The 16,484-nt window shown below is 63.3% G+C and overlaps 2 protein-coding genes across 9 annotated transcripts in view; both read right to left on the bottom strand.

Annotated features, from left to right (window-relative positions):
* The window catches only part of KIF21B (kinesin family member 21B), a 44,095-nt gene extending 35,320 nt beyond the window's left edge, over positions 1-8,775 (bottom strand). For all 5 annotated transcript variants that reach the window (XR_010073796.1, XR_010073797.1, XM_063356404.1 and 2 more), the window contains exon 1: positions 8,669-8,775. Coding sequence is in view for 3 of the 5 variants with exons in the window: in XM_063356404.1 (XP_063212474.1) it covers positions 8,669-8,706 (38 nt within the window). In the remaining 2 variants the exon portion in view is untranslated. The remainder of the gene's footprint in view (positions 1-8,668) is intronic.
* Positions 8,776-12,992: 4,217 nt separating this feature from the next.
* CACNA1S (calcium voltage-gated channel subunit alpha1 S) overlaps positions 12,993-16,484 on the bottom strand; it is a 52,513-nt gene continuing 49,021 nt past the window's right edge. For all 4 annotated transcript variants that reach the window (XM_063356354.1, XM_063356352.1, XM_063356353.1 and 1 more), the window contains 5 exons: positions 15,896-16,095; positions 15,018-15,082; positions 14,420-14,529; positions 13,732-13,848; positions 12,993-13,483 (listed from right to left, as the gene is read on the bottom strand). In XM_063356354.1, coding sequence (XP_063212424.1) covers positions 13,223-13,483; positions 13,732-13,848; positions 14,420-14,529; positions 15,018-15,082; positions 15,896-16,095 — 753 coding nt within the window. In that variant the 3' untranslated portion in view covers positions 12,993-13,222. The remainder of the gene's footprint in view (positions 13,484-13,731; positions 13,849-14,419; positions 14,530-15,017; positions 15,083-15,895; positions 16,096-16,484) is intronic.

Below are 16,484 nucleotides of genomic sequence, written 5' to 3'. Positions count from 1 at the left end.
AAACACTCCAATTAAGAGATCTAGCAAGCCACCCCTCAGCAGGAGTGAGCACAGCACAGGAAGGCGCTGGGCTCAGCCTGCCTGCAGAGCCACCCAGGCCACCCCATAGGTGCCTGTGCCCCAGCCAAACACCGCCAAAGCAGAGGGTGCCACAGCCAGCACAGCAGGACCGGCACCAGGGGCAAAAGGGAGCTCCCTGGCTGCTGGGTCCCCACCCCTCCGCAGCGCCGGGCAGCCTGGGGACAGGCGCGTCCCCACAGAGCCGGGGTGTGCGTGCACGTTTCCTGGTCACGGCTCAGTGTAAGGAGATGCCTCCACTCTGCATCCATCCCCGAGGAAGTAACCCCAGCACAGATCCTCCGCACCGATGTGCTGGCTGTGCCCAGCTCCCAGCTGCCCAGCCTGCTCCCCTGCGGGGCAAAATCTGCTGCCTTGGACCCAGAACTCCCTGGGCCCCTCCTAATCCTCCTGCGCCAGGCTTTCCCAGGCTTAGGGAAACCTTTAAATCAGGCCTTGGCAGCCGCCATGTGCTGCTCATTAGCTCTGGCAGGAGCACACCGGCGCTGAGCTGTGCCATCTGCTCTGCGCCGAGACCCACCACAGGTCGGGGACAAGGGACGCGTTGCCTGCGCAGGCACCCAGCACCCGGGGACACCCAACCCAAGGCCGCAGGCAGAGAGGCAGCAGGGCCCGGGGGAAGCACGGGATCGTGCTTTACCCAGCCTAGAGGGGAACAGGATCCTGAGTTTGGGATCTCCCCGGAATCCTCCTTCACCCCGTAAGCGGCTGGGCAATGCCATCAGCTCTGTGCTGGACCTGCCCATGAGCAGAGGCTGGGAAACACCACAAGGATGCTTGCGATCAACAGACCCAGGACAGTCACCCTGAAAGGGGTGCAGGGCCATAAAAGCCCGCTGGGGGGGGGTGGGGGGTGGGCAGCACAAGGAAACACAGGTGTGGCAGCAGATGTGACTCCACGCGCAGCCCGGCACGGCCCCCGCTCCCCTCCGACCGCACGGGAACAGCCCCAAAACCACCGGGCTCAGCATCGGCAATTACTGGAGAGAGACAGGAAACCATCGTTCGCCAGGAGACTCTGGGCCAGACACCATCGGCCTGACCTTGCTGGGGGCACAGAGATGCCACGGGTCCAATGGAGACAGACCCTCCCAATTCTGCACCTCGGCGCTGAGGCTCCCATTTCCTCCCAAGGCAATGATCCACAGGGTCTCTCCCTACCCCCAGTGCCCCTGTGAGGTCCCCACATCCCAGTCCCACCGCAGTACTGGAGATAAGGCTTTCCTGGCCCCCCCAAAAGCAGGCACACCTGCAGCCCACCGGCACACTCCGATTGTCACTGGGAAAACAACCCGATCTTGACAGAAGATGCTGCAACCCCAGAGCCCACAGAGGACATCTGGAGCAACATACCCACAAGACAGGAGAGTGGGTGGCACAAAAGAGGTGCCTCTCCGCCCCCACCACTCCCCCCCCAAATAATCCCAAGCCCTTGGCCAGTAGGATGGGGGATGCTGCAAAGCACCCAGGAGCAAAACCGGTCCCACAGCTGGGAAGGGAACAGGCACATTCTGCCTTAACAACCTCCTCGGGCAGGTGCAGCGTGAAATAATAGGTGAGCAGAGACCACAGCGACATGGCCCAAGAGACCCCCCCCCCTCCTAGCGCAGGCAGGGCCTGGGTTGTGTCCCCCAGCCCTGCCACTCTGGGCCAAGGAAGCGCCCTTGCTCAGTGCTTGGAGGGCACAGAGGAAGGCAAGGACCAGGAGCCCAGCTCCAGCCTTTCTCCCTCAACACGCTGCCTTTCCTCCTTCGCCAGCATTGCTCATCTCCTCCCAGACCAGTGCAGGGATGGAGACACCCGCTCCTGCCACCCAAGCCGCGTGCCCCCAGCGCACCCACAGGGCTCTGCCAACAAGTTATTTGGGTTATTATACCCTGTGGCACAGAAGCTCACGGGACCCTTGTGACTTCTGGGGAAGAGCGTCCCAAACCCGGCACATCCCACCCTGCCCCACTGAGCCCCCGGCACCTCCATCCATCTCCCCTGAGCTCCCACACCTGGATCCTTGGGCTCCAGTGCTCAGACGTGCCCCAGGCCGCGGCCAAGGAGGAAGGAAGAGCCCAGGGAAGAAGTCAGAGGCAGTTTTGTGTCTGGTGCTAGAGGTCAGATGGGCCCCTGGCTGCGGCAAAGCTGGGGCGGGCGGGCAGAAGGAACTTTCTTAAATCTTTCAGCCTTTGGGAGGGCCAGACCAGTGCAGGAATGCCCCTTGGGTCGCCCCTGTGCCAGTCTCCAGATCTTTGCCCTCAGTGCTGGCCCAGACGTGGGGGTGGCAACACTGGGAGGACAGACCCTGAGCTTGGAGGGGGGCTGCTGAGCCACCCCCCCAGGGCACTGTGGAGGCACCCACCAAGAACAACAGCTGGGCATGAGCGGATGGGCAGGGGGGTGTCCACAGCCCCGTGGGGTTACGTGGGGTGAGAGACCATGGCACAGGGAGTTTGGGGCCCGGCTCAGCTACAGCAAGCTGTGACAAGAAACAGCCCCCTGTCATGTCCTAGCCCCAGGGAGGTGCAGAGGAAGGGAAGGGATTTCACTGGGACCTGGGGCTCAGCCCAGAACCCTCACTTGGAAATGGGGACGACGACCATGTTGTGCCCACATGGAGCAGGGCAGAGGAGCAGATGCCAAGCGGGATGAGGCTGCCGAACGCCCCTGCCCTCAGAGCAGCACAGAGCCGGCGGGGACACAGGGACACACCGCTAGATCTGCTCCCGGTCTGCCCAGAGGGGAAGGAGTAGCGGGAGGCCGGTCGCCTGCCCTGCCACCAAGCCAAAGCAGAAACCCATCAGCATCCAGCCAGGGCAGGGAGTCACCCCGTGGCATGCTGATCTCCTGCCCGGCGGCAGCTGCCCTCGCAATCCACCACATCCCAGTCCTGCCGGCTGTTTAACCAACGACAGGGACTGTTTTGACAGCCTGCGGCAGGAAACCGTCCCATGGGACCACCGGGGCCAGCCCACCCCCCAGCAGGAACAGCACGACAGCCACCTGGCCCGGGCTGGCTCCTCAGTTAGCACCGGGCTCAACGGGGGTATCACCTTCCCTCTCTGGGGGCCAGGAGCCATGTTCCTGACAGCTTTGTTTAGGGCTTCGTCTCCTGCAATTTCCTCCTGCCCCCAATTTCACTGCTGGTGCAGGAAAGCCGCAGCTGGTTCCGTCCTCTGGCTTAGAGACAGCCTCAGCCTCCCCGGCTCCTGACACTTCGTGGCGTTACGTATTTAAATCCCTTGCTGATGGGCGATGGGTGCTGGCACCAAAAGCCTCTTAAAGCTGCTCTGCTCCCAGCGATGCTGCAGGCGCTGGCATATCTGCGTGGGACCGCAGGGTGCGGCCCTGTTCCCCCCTCGCACCGGCACCACCCCCTTTCTAACATTTCCGCTGTAAAAGCCAGCGAGTGTGCGTCTGATTGAAGCCAGGCACTGAAAACCCCTTCGCGCCCACACACCTGCGCTCAGCACTTCCCTCGGAGACTCACCGGGGCTCCCCACCCGCCACAGCCCCCGGCAGCTCTCTCCGGACCGGGGAGGCCAATCTAACCCTGCTTGCTGCGAGCTGAGAGCACGCACACCCCTGCATCTCACCGGGGCTTGGGAAGCCCCAAAGCAGCTCTCCCGGATGGGTTCAGCACAGCAGTGAAACAGCCACAGGCCATGGGGGGCCCCCGCTGCCAGGGCCGAGCTGCCCTCGGCGGACGCAAAGGAGGGGGAAAGCAGCTGGGGATGCTCACGCTGCTGCTCTGCCTGCCCAGTACCCCCAGGCTATAGGAGCCTCCTGAGATATTTCCTTCCTGGGATCGGGGCTGCTCTCCGGGGAGCCCCCCAGCCCCCACAGATGGGGTACCCCAGCGTTGGGCTGTGCCACCACACCAGGACAGGCTGTCCCCCCCCATGACCACAGCAGCCTGGCACATCGCGTGCAGTGGGGTGGGTTTCCCTCGTCTCTCCCCTGCGTGGCCCTGTGACATCAGAGCAAAACCAGGCTGACACCAGCAAGACCTGGCAGGAGACAGTGTCCCACAAGCCACTCCACAGGGTCCCCTCAGGACCACATCAAAGGGCCTCAGAGCTGCAGCAGCACCAGGCTGTACCGCCCCTCTCCATGCTGGAGCCCTTGAACAGCGCGTGCACCAGTGTGGCACGAGTTGGGCTCACACCACTTCTCCATCCGGACCCAAAACTGCCCCAGGAGGAGCTCGTTTGGAAGGGCTACAACTCTGCCTCCTCAGGGACCGACCCCAGCTGGTCCCAGAGCCTTTGGGTGCACAGAAACCACCCCAGCAGGCAGAGGAGCCCTGGCCACACGGCGGGAAAGATACCAGGACGCTGACAGGGCCAGGAGCCCAGCTGATCCCAGCACCTGGCCTTTACCAGCATGCTTCCACCAAGCAGAGGCCCTCCAGGGCACATGGTGCCATGGGTGCATGAGTCTGTCCCGTCCTCAGCAGCACAAACTGTCCTTCTTCCCAAGGCGGTGGGAGCAGCTGCCCGGGGCAGGAGACAGCCAGCACCAGGCTGCCCACATGGAGCACAGAGCATCATGACACGAGTGTTTGCGAGTGCAGCAGAGCACTGGAGGTTGCAGGGTTTAAATAACCTTGAAATACGACTCAACTTCCTTCCCCAATTTCACAAGCTCCATTTCCTGAGTCTCTGCAGATGGCCAGGCATGCTTGGGTGCCTCGGGCGGCTCTGGCACAGTGGGTGCCACTTTGTCTCTGATGAGCTGGGCAGTTTGAAAGTGCCCTCGGGGAGCATTTCTGCAGCCAGCCCGGCTCCTCAGACCTCTCCTGGCCAAGGAGTTTAATGGCCTCTGGGTCGATACGCGCCATCGGCACTTCCTGACACAGCAAAACCACCCCGTGCGCAGCAGCAGGGCTGGGCTCCACCTCCCGCAACAAGCAGTGGGGTCCCACTTCCCTCCCCCCCCCCCCACGCTGCACCCCAGTGACGCCAACAGCACCTGACTGCTGGGGGGGGCTGGGGGGAGCTGTGCTGCTGAGGCTCAGGGGAAGGCACCAGTCCCTGCGCTCCCGGCTGGAGGATGCATTGCAGCCACCCATCTGAAGGTCACCTACAGAAGGAAACGGCGCTTGTTGCCTTCCCCAGTCCCTGAGGAACACATATCCCCCCCCCGGCAACAGCAAGGAGCAAGGGGTCCCTGACCACCCTGCTCAGCACCATCACGGCCGGCAGCCGCTTCCCGGCTGAGAGCTGAGACCGTTACACCGGCGCCCAACCCGACCGCTGCCGGCAGCTCGGCCCATCGCTTCCTCCCCGGCGGCGTCCGCTGAGCCGGCAAGCTCAGACGCGCCCATGAAGCGACACACCAGGCTTAACGCTGATGGGCAAGTGAAAGCAGACCGTCGGGCCGCCTTAACGCTGATGGCAGACCCTGCCTGCAGGGAGGGCGGGAATCGGGGCAGGATCCAGCCCTTCCCTCGCAGACGGTGCAGGTCTGAGTTGCAGGTACAAGGTGCAGGTACAAATCAGGCCCTGGGCCAGGAGCAGCCACTGGGCCTGCATTTCCCTCCGCCGACAGCAGTGCTGCAGCAGGTGCCAGCCATTTCACCCCTGGCACACAGGAAGCCTAAATAAAGCCCCCATGCCCCAACCAGCGGCCCAGCACCTGGGTCCTTTGGACCCCCAGTGCCAATGGGGCCGCCAGTCTCCTGAGGGAAGGATGGAACCTGTGAAGTAAACAATGAAACACGACAGCATCTCTCCTGCCTCCTCCTGCCAGGCCAGGAGAATTAGCAAGAACTGGGCTCCCCCCAAGGAGAGCGCAGCCCCACCATCCCTGCTCCTCTGTCCCCGCTCCTCCCACCTTGAGGGCTCTGTGAGGCCCCAGAGATGGGTCCCCGTGGCTGCAACACCTCTCGATGCTGTCGGCTGGCCCCTCCCCATCAACACAGCCATTTAATCCCATCAGCACACAGCGCCTTCCTCCAAAGCCCCCATCGCTTCCCAGTGTCCTTGGTCCTTCCCCAGGTCGCACCTCGCTCCCGCCAGCAGCGGGGACACAGAGACTTCGAGGAAATGGCACAGCTGGCACATTCATATTATAAAGGGACAAAAGGGGAGCTTTGATCTGTGTCCAGTCACACCCCAGAGGCATTCAACCTCCTCTGTGCTCTGATGGCTGAGGGAGGTGGGATCTGCGCGCAGGTTTGCTCGGAGGGTGGGGCGTCTTGGAGATTCCTGCAGCCCAGCTGCTCCACCAGCGGGGTGTCAGGAGCGCTCACAAAGGAAAACCTCGCTCTGCTCCCAGCCCAGGGCAGGAGGGGACCCATCACCAGCCCCCGGGGCTGCTTTGGCAGAAAAGCCAGGTGGTCTGCGGGGAGAGTGGCCTGCACTCAGCCCAGCCTCAGGAGCCACCTTCCCGCATGGCGCTGCGACCTGCCTGCTTTGTCTCGCAGCCTCCTTGCTCCCAGCCCGCCTCCTTTGTCCTGCGCGCTCACCTTCACCAACGCATCACCCCGTCTGCCTGACACCCTGACACCCACCGGCCACACCAAGCGGGATGCCAGCTCGCTCCCTAAAGGAAGGGGGTGGGCTGAGTTGGACTTCCCCCCCCACCCCGACCCTCGCCATGGACTCTCCAGCCCCACCGCAATGATGCATAGTCAAGTCACCTCCCAGCCGTCATCCCCTCCCCACACACCAAACAGTCCTTGACCCCATCGCTGGCAGAGGCCAAAGTGATTAGGAAGAGCCCAGCAGAAACGACTCCACAGACGCCATCCCCAGTGGCACCGCACCCACTCCATCTCCCGGGCAAAAGGGATGCCGGCCTTGAGCCGGGCCTTTGTTAAAAGGCTTCATTCAGAGAGAAATGCAGGATGGAGGACGGGAAGAGTCTGGCCAGCAGGAAATCTCCACCCCCAGCTGCTGGCATCACTTGGTTCCCAGGTCAGTGTCCTGGTACGGACACCCCTGCCTTGGCAGAGCCCAGCCCAGCCCTGCCCCTGTGCAGACACCGTGGCAGCACCCGCACAAGGGGGATGCTGTCACCTCCCCTGCAGCTCCCTCATCCTTTAAAACTGCAGCCTGCCCCGGATTCTCAGCCTCTCAAAGGGAACAAGGCAGAAAATCACCACCGCCTGCTTCCAAGACAGGAAGACTGGATGGGCAGGCAGCGCTGGGAGGTGTCCTAGTGCACACACACACACTGCACACAGACATGCACAGCCCCACACCCACCCTCTCCCTTCACCATTGACGCTGCACCCAGCACCCAGCATCTTTTGTGCTCTCGCTCTGCCCAGGCAGGCAGGGACCAGCCAAGGCAGTGCCCTCTGCAAATCCTCTGCCCAGGGGTAACGCAGCCCCCCTGCAGACCGCCACCAGCACCCCCCTGCCTCCTGCCGTCGGGGCTGCGGACGGGGGGACACGCGTGCCCTGCCCTGCGGGAGACGAGGCCGGCGCAGCCGGACGGGGGGGTCGGTGTGACCGCGTGGGGCTGGGCCTGCCGAGCCCTGTCCCCACGGGGGCCCGATCCTCCCCTCGCCCAGCTCCGCTCCCACACCCCGCACCGCGGCTCGGGGCGCCGAGGGCCAGGCCGGGTTCACGCGTGTCCCGCGGACCCGGCCCAGCCGCCGGGTTAGCCGGGGGGAGCCGCACGCCCGACCCCTTCCCCACGCGGGACGGCGGCTCCGGCCGTGACAGGGTCGTCGTCCCCGCGCCTCTACCGCTGGCTCCGGGGGGCCTCGTATCCCCCCTTCCTCCGGGGGCTCCCTCCTCCTCTCGGGGCAGGGAGAAGCCGATCGCCGCCCGTCTGCGGGACCCCAGCGGCAGCGCACAGAATACACCCAGCCTGGCACGGCGCTAACAAAGAGCCCCCCCCGGGTTTCACCCACCCCCGCGGGGCTATGCGGGCGATGCGGGCTCTGCCCCGCCGGCTGCCGCCCAGCCCGGCGGCCCCGGGCTCCCGCAGCTCCCCCCGGGGCCCCCGCAGGAATTAGATGCCACCGGCAGCTCCTTTATTGAGGTGCCCGATCCCAGGCGCATTGTTCCCAGCCCCGAGTCAGCACAAAGGACACCGAGATGCCGCATCGTTCCCTACCACGCGGGGGGGGAGGGGGGGGAGAGCAGGCAGGGACCCCCCCCCCCACTCCCCCGGCATCTTGCCTGACACCACCGCGGGGACCGAACCACCCGCGACGCAGCCAGGAGCTGCCGATCTGCAAAAGCTGGGCTCTCCAGGTGAGGGGGCCGGGGAGTCCCATGCCTCGGCCCCCCTTCCCCGGCCGGAGGGGAGGTGGGGGCATCGCAGGGCTCCGCAGCGGGGGGGGAGGGGGGGACGGTGAGGTGAGGGGGGAGGCAGCACCGAAACGATGCGGAGGGGGGAGGGGTGTGGGGAGAATAGCGGCGGCGGTGGAGCTGCGACGGGTGGCAAAACACGGCTGGGGGGGGGGGGGCGGGGGGGCACCCACTGCGCCGAGACCCCCTCCGCTCCCCGCGCACAGGCAGCTGCAGCCCCCACCCCGCCGGTGGGCACAGGGCCCGCGGGCGCGCCGAGCTCCCCGTGTCCCGGGGAGAGTGCCCCGGGGGGGGCTGCCCCGAGCTCCCCGCGACCCTCCGGCACTCACCTCACGGCCACCTTCACGCAGCTGTCCGGGGCCGCCATGCCCCCGCCGCCCGGGCACCGCCGCTGCCCGAGAGCACCCACAGGCGGGGGAGGGGCGGGGCGGGCTGGGGGCGGGCCCAGGTGCCGGGCGGGGCGGGGCGGGGCGGGGGAACACGCCCCTCGCCGCGCTGCCGACAGGCGACAGGCGACAGGCGGGGGAAAGGGCGCGTGGCGGACAGACAGACACGGAGCTGTCGCGTGCGCCCCCCCCGCAGTCACGCCGCACACAACCGCATCCGGCCCCCGCTCACACACACCGGCGCACTGACACACACCCGCGCACTGACATCCACACTCACACTCGCACTCACACACACTCGCTTATACACGCGCATTCCCACTCGCACGCGCACACTCGCGTGCGCACACTCACACTCACGCACACTCTCACACTCTCACCCGTGGTCCCTGCTGCCCCCTGCCGGGCCAGCCGCCCCGCTCCGGCCTGCGCACGGCTGTACCGGGCTGTACCGGGGCTGTACCGGGGCTGTACCGGGGCTTTTCCGGGCTGCACCGGGCTGTACCAGGCGTCCCCCCCTGGGGACAGCAGGAGAGCAGCTCGGGGTCCCGCGGGGCGGGGGCTGGGGGAGCCCGGGGAGCCGGTCAGCTGCCTGCCAGCCCAGTGCAGCCCAGCGCAGCCTGGATCAGCACAGTGTAGCCCCGTTCAGCCCAGAGCATCCCAGTGCAGTCTGGTGCTGCCCAGTGAAGCTGCTCTGGTCTAGACCTGACTCGGTTACCAGCCTCGGGAGCACCCCGGCCCCACAGAGGGTCTTGTTCCCCCAGCCCTCCTGCCCTCTCCTGTCCCTGAGCCTCTGCCTGTCACCCAGGTCCAAATGGGAGAAGCTTGCAGCCAGCCCCACGGGCTCGGGTGCTGCTGCGAGGGGACAGTGGAGCTCTCCCCATTCCTGCCTATGACCCACCCCTGCCATTGCTGGCATGCAGCCCCCGGGCGGCCCCCGCTAGTGGGCAAACACAGGGGCATGGCGGCGAGGGGCTGGCAGAGGTGGCTCATCAGCAGTGAGGCAGCCTGCGTGTAGCTGACGGTGCAGGTGCTGCTGGGTGTGCACACAGCAGGAGGCAGGGGTGCTGAGCACAGCCGTCACCCCACACGCTGTCCCCAGCCACCCACCGCTGGTGGGGCCACATTACGTTTGGCACTGAGGAGGGAAAGAGCTCCCTGCAAAGGCATTAAATGCCAGCGCCACATGGTTCCCAGACCAAACGCTCCAGCCTCCTGGTGCCGATAAAGGACGTTTCCAGCCTGCTTTGGGGTGCGGTAACGTGGTTTGGGGCAGAGGGAAGAGACCAAGACCCTGCAGGTCCCCGCCCCTGCAAGCAGCAGTGCCTGGAGGAGGACAGAGGTGAACAACAACTTCCAGGGCTTTTCTTTCCACATAGTTGGCATCACTCAAACACTTCCATGACTTCGCCTGGTTCCATCCCAGAGCTCTGCGGTGTGGGGGGATGGCACCATTGAGCAGCAGAAGCCAGCGCAGGGCAGTGGTGACCTCGGTGCTCCTGCCAGAGCCACTGGGACTTGGGGGGGGGGGGGTGGGGAGGCGCTGGTGACTCTGTGGATTGCCCAAGGCCGTGGTGAGCGTTTGTCCCAAGAGGACAGGGGTTAAGGCTGGCGGCATGACTATGAGAGGATAGTGCCCAGGTGCCGACATGGCCTTCCAGCATGGCTGTGGGGGCCAAGCACGAAGCTGGGCACCCATGCAGCAGAGGATGGTGCCCACAGTGTGACTGACTCCATCCTATGAGCTGCCCTCGGGAGGCTGGTTAGGGGGACATGTCCAGGGCCCATTAGGGAGCAAGACTGGGGACAGGCAGGTGCCAAGGAGCTGAAGAAGCCCTGTCCTGGCTTCCCTGTCCGTTGTCTTCACGTTGCTGGAGCTGATGCCAGATGGGTGTGCTGCGCTGTGCTGGCAGCGCAGGCAGAGCCTGTGGTGCCCAGGGACACAGGGAGGCTCTGACTTGTCAGGAAAAAGCACCTCCCAGCCTGATGCAGGTGTGACATCTGCAGGGGAACCCCAGCTCTGCAGGTCGGTGTTGATGTCAGGGTGAACAGCGATGGACTGTGAAGGGGAACTGAGGCATGCTGAGGTTTACTTTGAGGAGCCCAGGCTGTGTCCTGGGAGAGGTTGCCCATCTCCTCTGGGACAGCCAAGACATGCCAGCAGCGGTGGCCGCCAGCTAATGAGTCAGAGCTGTGCTCATTGCCTGCCCTCTGCTCTGGGCTCTGGTTGTCTTCACCTCAGGAGCAGTCCCTTCAACCCGTCTGCTCGTGCTCCACCTGAGGCTCCCAAGGAACCAGGCCCACATGCCATGTGCACGCAGGGCTCTGCACCCTGGGGGAGCTGGCTTGGCATCTGCTGGGATGGGCAAGTTCCAGGGCTGGTTACAACATCATGGGGATGAGCAGGATACGGCCTGTCCGTCGTCCTGCAAGGATGTGAGGAGCTGGCATTTCTCTTCCTTTGTCCCTGGGGGCTATGTTTGCAAGGACACGGGGGCCGGGCCAGACTTCCCACCCTGAGATGTTTTTTCTGAGGCTGGACCCTTCCCCAGCAAAGCTCCAGGCAGAGAGGGGCAGTGCCCATGCTGTGGTGTTGCTGACCCCATCTTCCTACTCCTACCCTTGTGCCAGCCACATCACAAGCCAGATCTATTCCCCAATTCAGCTAGAAAGCAACTCAATAAAGACCCTCCAGATGCTAATTTGGGGCAAATCAGCCCCTGTGCAGCCCCAGACCCCAGGAGAGGGTGCAGAGGCACTGCTCCATCACACACTATGTCCCCACCATAGTGTCACTCTTTGTGTTTGGAGTCCCCTGTGAGCACTCACCTGCTGTGGGAAGTGGCACATGCAGTCCCGCACCTCACTGAAGGGACCAGGAAACTATCTCCATTCACCTTGGAACTAACGAAGCATGTCCTCGACACCCTGCTGGCAGCGCAGGCGCCAGAGCCTCATCGGCAGCCGCCCCGTGCCCCTTCTGCAGGAGCGGGTGGACGCGTTTTTGAGTGTGTGCGAGGACTTAACGGGGTGCACATCATGCCCCAGGTCAGTGAAGCAAGAGCAAGGGATGCAGCAGCTGCCCCTGCGCCACCCCTGCTGATTGCCTGCATTCCCCCCCGGGGAAAGCTGTCTGCACTGCCATGTCCCCGGTAGGAGCTGGGCTCTCCAGCACTCAGGCTGCAGCTGGAGCTTAGCAACAGCCATTTCTCTTTTATTAAGTTAACAAATAAATGCCCTGCTGGAGAGCAAGCAAGCTCTATTGATTCAGCACCTCCCCTGGGACCCATCAGTTTGCTGCATTTTAATATATATTAGGCAAGGAAGAGCCCTGCGTTGCCCGGTTGGGCTGGGCTGTGGGCCCTCTGGAGCAAGACCCCAGCAGAGAGATGGCCTGGGGAGTCGGGGCTGCCCCAGCACCCGCTCGGCACCCAGACCCCACCAGGGGCACTGAAGTCTGTAAAGCAAAACCCCTGGGCAGACCAGTTCCCGGAGAGGAATAACCTCAGCTGCTACGTGACACCAGCAGCAGTGGACCGTGTGCAGGCAGCACCTGGCAGCGCTGGCACCAGCATGAAGCAAGCGCTGTGCTCCCCATACTCTCCTGGCTGTGGCATCTCTGGCCTGTCCCCGGCAGAGCAACGGGGATGTCTGTGGGCTGGATGAGACCCTCCTGTGGGCCAGGCCGGGTGGTGGGTGCCCAAGCCTGAGAGTGGTGTTTGGAGATACCTGAAGTGACAGAAATCACACCACGGTGGCCATCTCTCCCCTTGGTTAGTCCCAGGGCTTCTGCACTGACGTGGATGTGCTCTCATGCCTCTGCTCCATCCCCAGTTTCTTACCCAGCTGGCAGAGTGAGCCAAGAAGCTCCCAGGCCCCACCCTGGTGCAAAGCCTGTCCCTGTCTGCTGCCCCAGCCCAAGGCAGATCTGTTCAAGCCACTTGTGCTCCTCTTCACAGGACAGGCTTGGCTGCAAGCATGAGACAGGCTCCAGCGGAGACATAAGGACACTGGGTCCAGCTGCTGGGATACCCGGAGACGACCAGAGCTTGGCACCCTCAGAATGGCTGATTGAGGCATGAGCCTCAAGGACAGACCTCCCTCAGCACGGGGGCCGTAGGCTGCCACATCAGTCTCTGCTTAGCTCTGGTTAAATGTGGTCTTGCACGCGGTCTCCCCAGGCTGGGCTAGACAGTGAGCAGCCATGGGCACGGGCTGTGCAGGCAGGGTGGCAGAGGAAGGAGGAGACAGAGGGACCCACAGAGTCACACTGCAGGAACACTTTAATGACCTGCCCAGCTCTTGCAAGACCCTGCTGGCACAGCATTGTCCTGTCCTGCACCAGCATCCTGGAGACCCAGCCCAAACATCCTCCTGCAGCTGGTCAGAGCCCACCAGGACCCCAGGCAGAGAAGGGGAGCAGTTCGACATTGCTCCAGTAACCCCCCTACAAGCTCCCGAAGGGACTGAGCCCACAGGGCTGCATTGGCAGGCGGCTCACAGGCGAGTGGTGGCCATGGTCTTTGCAGAGAGGGCTGCGCTGAGACCTGGGGAGCTGACTGGTGATGCAGCCAAGGTGTCCTGGGGGACAGAGCTGGTTTTTGTGGCCTGCAGTGTTTCTCTTCCCTTTAGCAGCTCCACAGCTGCTTTCTCCACTTCATCCATCTCCATCTGGCTGCTGGCCACCATCTCGTCCCTGGTCACTGCTACGAAGGATGGGTCACGAGCCAGAGCCACGAGGCCCCCGGAGATCAGAGCCTGCAGCAGAGGATGGCGTCACAGCCCCATGTGTGCTCACTCGGTAGAAGTGTCCCTGGCTGCAGGTAGCTTACCCTCGCCTCCTCCTCCCTGCTGCCCTCTACACTGACACATACCTGCTCCTCATCCTTGTAGCTAAGCTTTGCCCTCTGACCTCCCAACCTGGCATGAGCATAGCACCCCTGCCGGCCCCTTTCTCCAGCTGGCAGCCCTGCCTTTCCCTCTGCCAAGCCATGCCCCTGCCTTACCTCCTGAATGAGGAAGGTGATGGCTGGGGTGGAGGATGTGCTTGTGTCACCACCTTCACCTTGCAGGTAGCCTGAGCCGGCCGCTGTTCCCATCACAGTGCCATCCTCTCCAGGCAGCTGGGAGAGAGGAGCAAAGAGCTGCAGCCTGGGCTTGGGCAATGCCCATGGAAGATCTCTCCCGTGTGAATGTGGAGGATGCAGGTACTGTCCCCAGCCTGGACATGAACTCCCATCTGCTACAGCTCCTGGTTCCAGGGCACCACCCGCAATGGGACCAGCAGCGCCATGTGGGCGGAGAGAGATGGGAGCCCTTACCTCCTGCCCTGGCATCTGCCAGGCGATGAGGCACTGTGGCCAGACAAGGGCAGCAAGGGGAGTGTGGGAGAAAACGTGACGCACCCCTTTTATCTGCCCTGGCTCTGGAGGCAGACGGGGAGCCACAGAGATGCTGTTTCGAGCTGTCCCAGCTTGGATGAGCACCCTGTGCCCGGTGCAGTAGCAGGGTGGGGGCTTGGCTCCTTCCCCAGGCTGCTCAGAAAGGAAAGCTCCAGCAAAGCTGGGCTTCACGGCAGGGAGCTCTAGAGACCAGCTCCTCCGCAGCATGGCTGTGATAGCCTTTCCCAGGAGGGGAAGGAGGTTCACCCTGTCCCCTGCATTGCTGCCTCCGGACATACATTGCCCCCTTTACCTCCTGGGGGAGGAGGTGCAGCCCTGATGATGGGTGACCCCCAGAGGTGACCCCTCGCCTTCTGTTCGGCCTCCGTTGCAGCCTCTCCATGGGTAAGGGGTGGTTGTGCTCTGGGAAAGGGAAAGGTGGGGGGACATCAGACAGGCACAAGAGCAAAGACACCACTGACACCCAGAGCAGGGAACAGGTTAACTAGACTTGGGAGAACCAAAGGGTTAAGGGGTTCAGGACCAACCCAAGTCCTAGCCCCGGCCCACTGCCCCATACTGTCTCCTCACTCCCAGTTGGGAAGGAGAAGTCCCTGTTCATGGAAACAAACACGGTCTTGTGGCCCTGCTGCCCGGGGGTGGCCGGTTCTCCCCCAGCCAGAGGCACTGCCCTCATCCTCCATCACCCTGAGGGTGGGAAGGCGGGAGGAGGGACTCCTGGAGCTCCCCAGACAGGTTCTGATGTGCTCAGAGATCTCAGCTAAGCTCCAAGTTTTTGGGGTCTGCGTCTCTTCCTCCTGCCTGCCAATATCAGCCCCTGTGGTAGTAGGACTACCCTGGTCCTTAGGCTGGCCCTGATTGCCCAGATGAAGAACGATGCTGAGACTCACCCCGCACTGGTCGCCCGGGTGTTGCTGGCACTGTCTTTCTCAGCATCTCGTCCTCATACTCCATCCTGGCAAGGACAGACACATGCGTCAGCCTGAGTATGGATCACGTGCCAAGACCAGCTCCACCCAGGGGTGCAGCCCTCCCCACCTTCTCCACCCTGGGGAATGGAACTGAGGGGGCAGACCAGGAGGGGCACCTGGGACAGATGAACAGGGTGGAGACCCCAGGAAGTAGGATTAAGAACATCCTCTTACATTGGTAACCCTTGTCCCTTATACCTGTGCCCAGGCAGGTGCTGGTGGCCCCTACCTGGGCCTTGGCACTCAGAGATTGGTGGGGAAGGGGGAAGGGTCATTCCTGAGATCCCTTGAGCCCTGCTGTCCTCCTCAATCCTCATGGCACTGAGATGAAGGAGTGATGGGAAGAACAAGAAGGGCATGTAGGAAGTCACACACTCTGACGTGTGGAGCCACACGCAAGCCCTGGAGCCACAACACAACACTGCATGTTCTGGGGACATGTTTGATAGTGCCAGTCTGGGGTATCTGCCCTCCCTGTCCCCTTGCCTCGGCCCTGGCTCGCACCTCAAGGGTGGAATTTCTGCACAAAGCTCCTGGGTCCATGGAGACACTTCCACGGCCAGGGCTTGATTCCTACCCCAGTTTGCAGGGACTTTGCTGCTGCAGCTCAGCCACTTCTCCAGACCTTACCCATCGATGAAGAGACCCCGGGCTTCTCCAGACATTACCCATCCATGAAGAGCTGCTGGGCAAGACCAACGTACAGCCAGCTGCCAGCACAGCCCCACTAGGAGCCGCTGGGCACGGCCCAGCTCTGCCCTTCCTCGCCTGCCCACGTGAGGCTCACCAGCCCTTACCCTTCCAGCCAGTCATTGCTGTTGGCATTGTTGACGTTGGTGTTGCCTTCCTGGGGGAAGTCATCAAGGAAGACAGGGGAATCGAGGTCCTCGCTGCCCACCTCCGTGAACTGCAGGGGCCTCTGGCTGGCCACCTGGGGCTGCAGGGGGCTGCTGGGCTCCAGGAAACTGTCGACCTGGCCAAACAAGCCACCTGTCCTCTGCAACCAACAGGAAGGGCGTCAGGGGAGGCCTGGAGCTCTGGGCTGCTCTGGGGCCATTCCCATGGGAGGAGACATATGGGGGTGAGCGTGAGAACAGCAATCTGTCTTCTCCTCTCTCTGCTCAGGCCTCGCAGATCACATGGTTTCAAAAGCATCACTGTCCAGGTGGGGAAACTGAGGCATTGAGGGGTGATGGTCAGACAGCAGCACTGGGATGAGAGCCAGCCCTGTGCATGACAAAATCCTGGCTGCCCAGGCTGCCTCAAAGACTCCCAGGGAATGGGAAATGAATTTGTTCCTGCTCTGGTGATGACGACACCTGAGCTGTCCTGCCTTAGCCTGGCAGAAGGTGTGAATGGGGCCCTCCAAACCTGTGGGTCCTTTTA

The sequence above is a fragment of the Chroicocephalus ridibundus genome, chromosome 20 (assembly GCF_963924245.1).
Source record: "Chroicocephalus ridibundus chromosome 20, bChrRid1.1, whole genome shotgun sequence".
In the NCBI taxonomy this organism is placed as follows: Eukaryota; Metazoa; Chordata; class Aves; order Charadriiformes; family Laridae; genus Chroicocephalus; species Chroicocephalus ridibundus.
The sequence above is the reverse complement of the archived record's forward strand: the minus strand, read 5'-3'. Positions and strand labels throughout refer to the sequence as shown.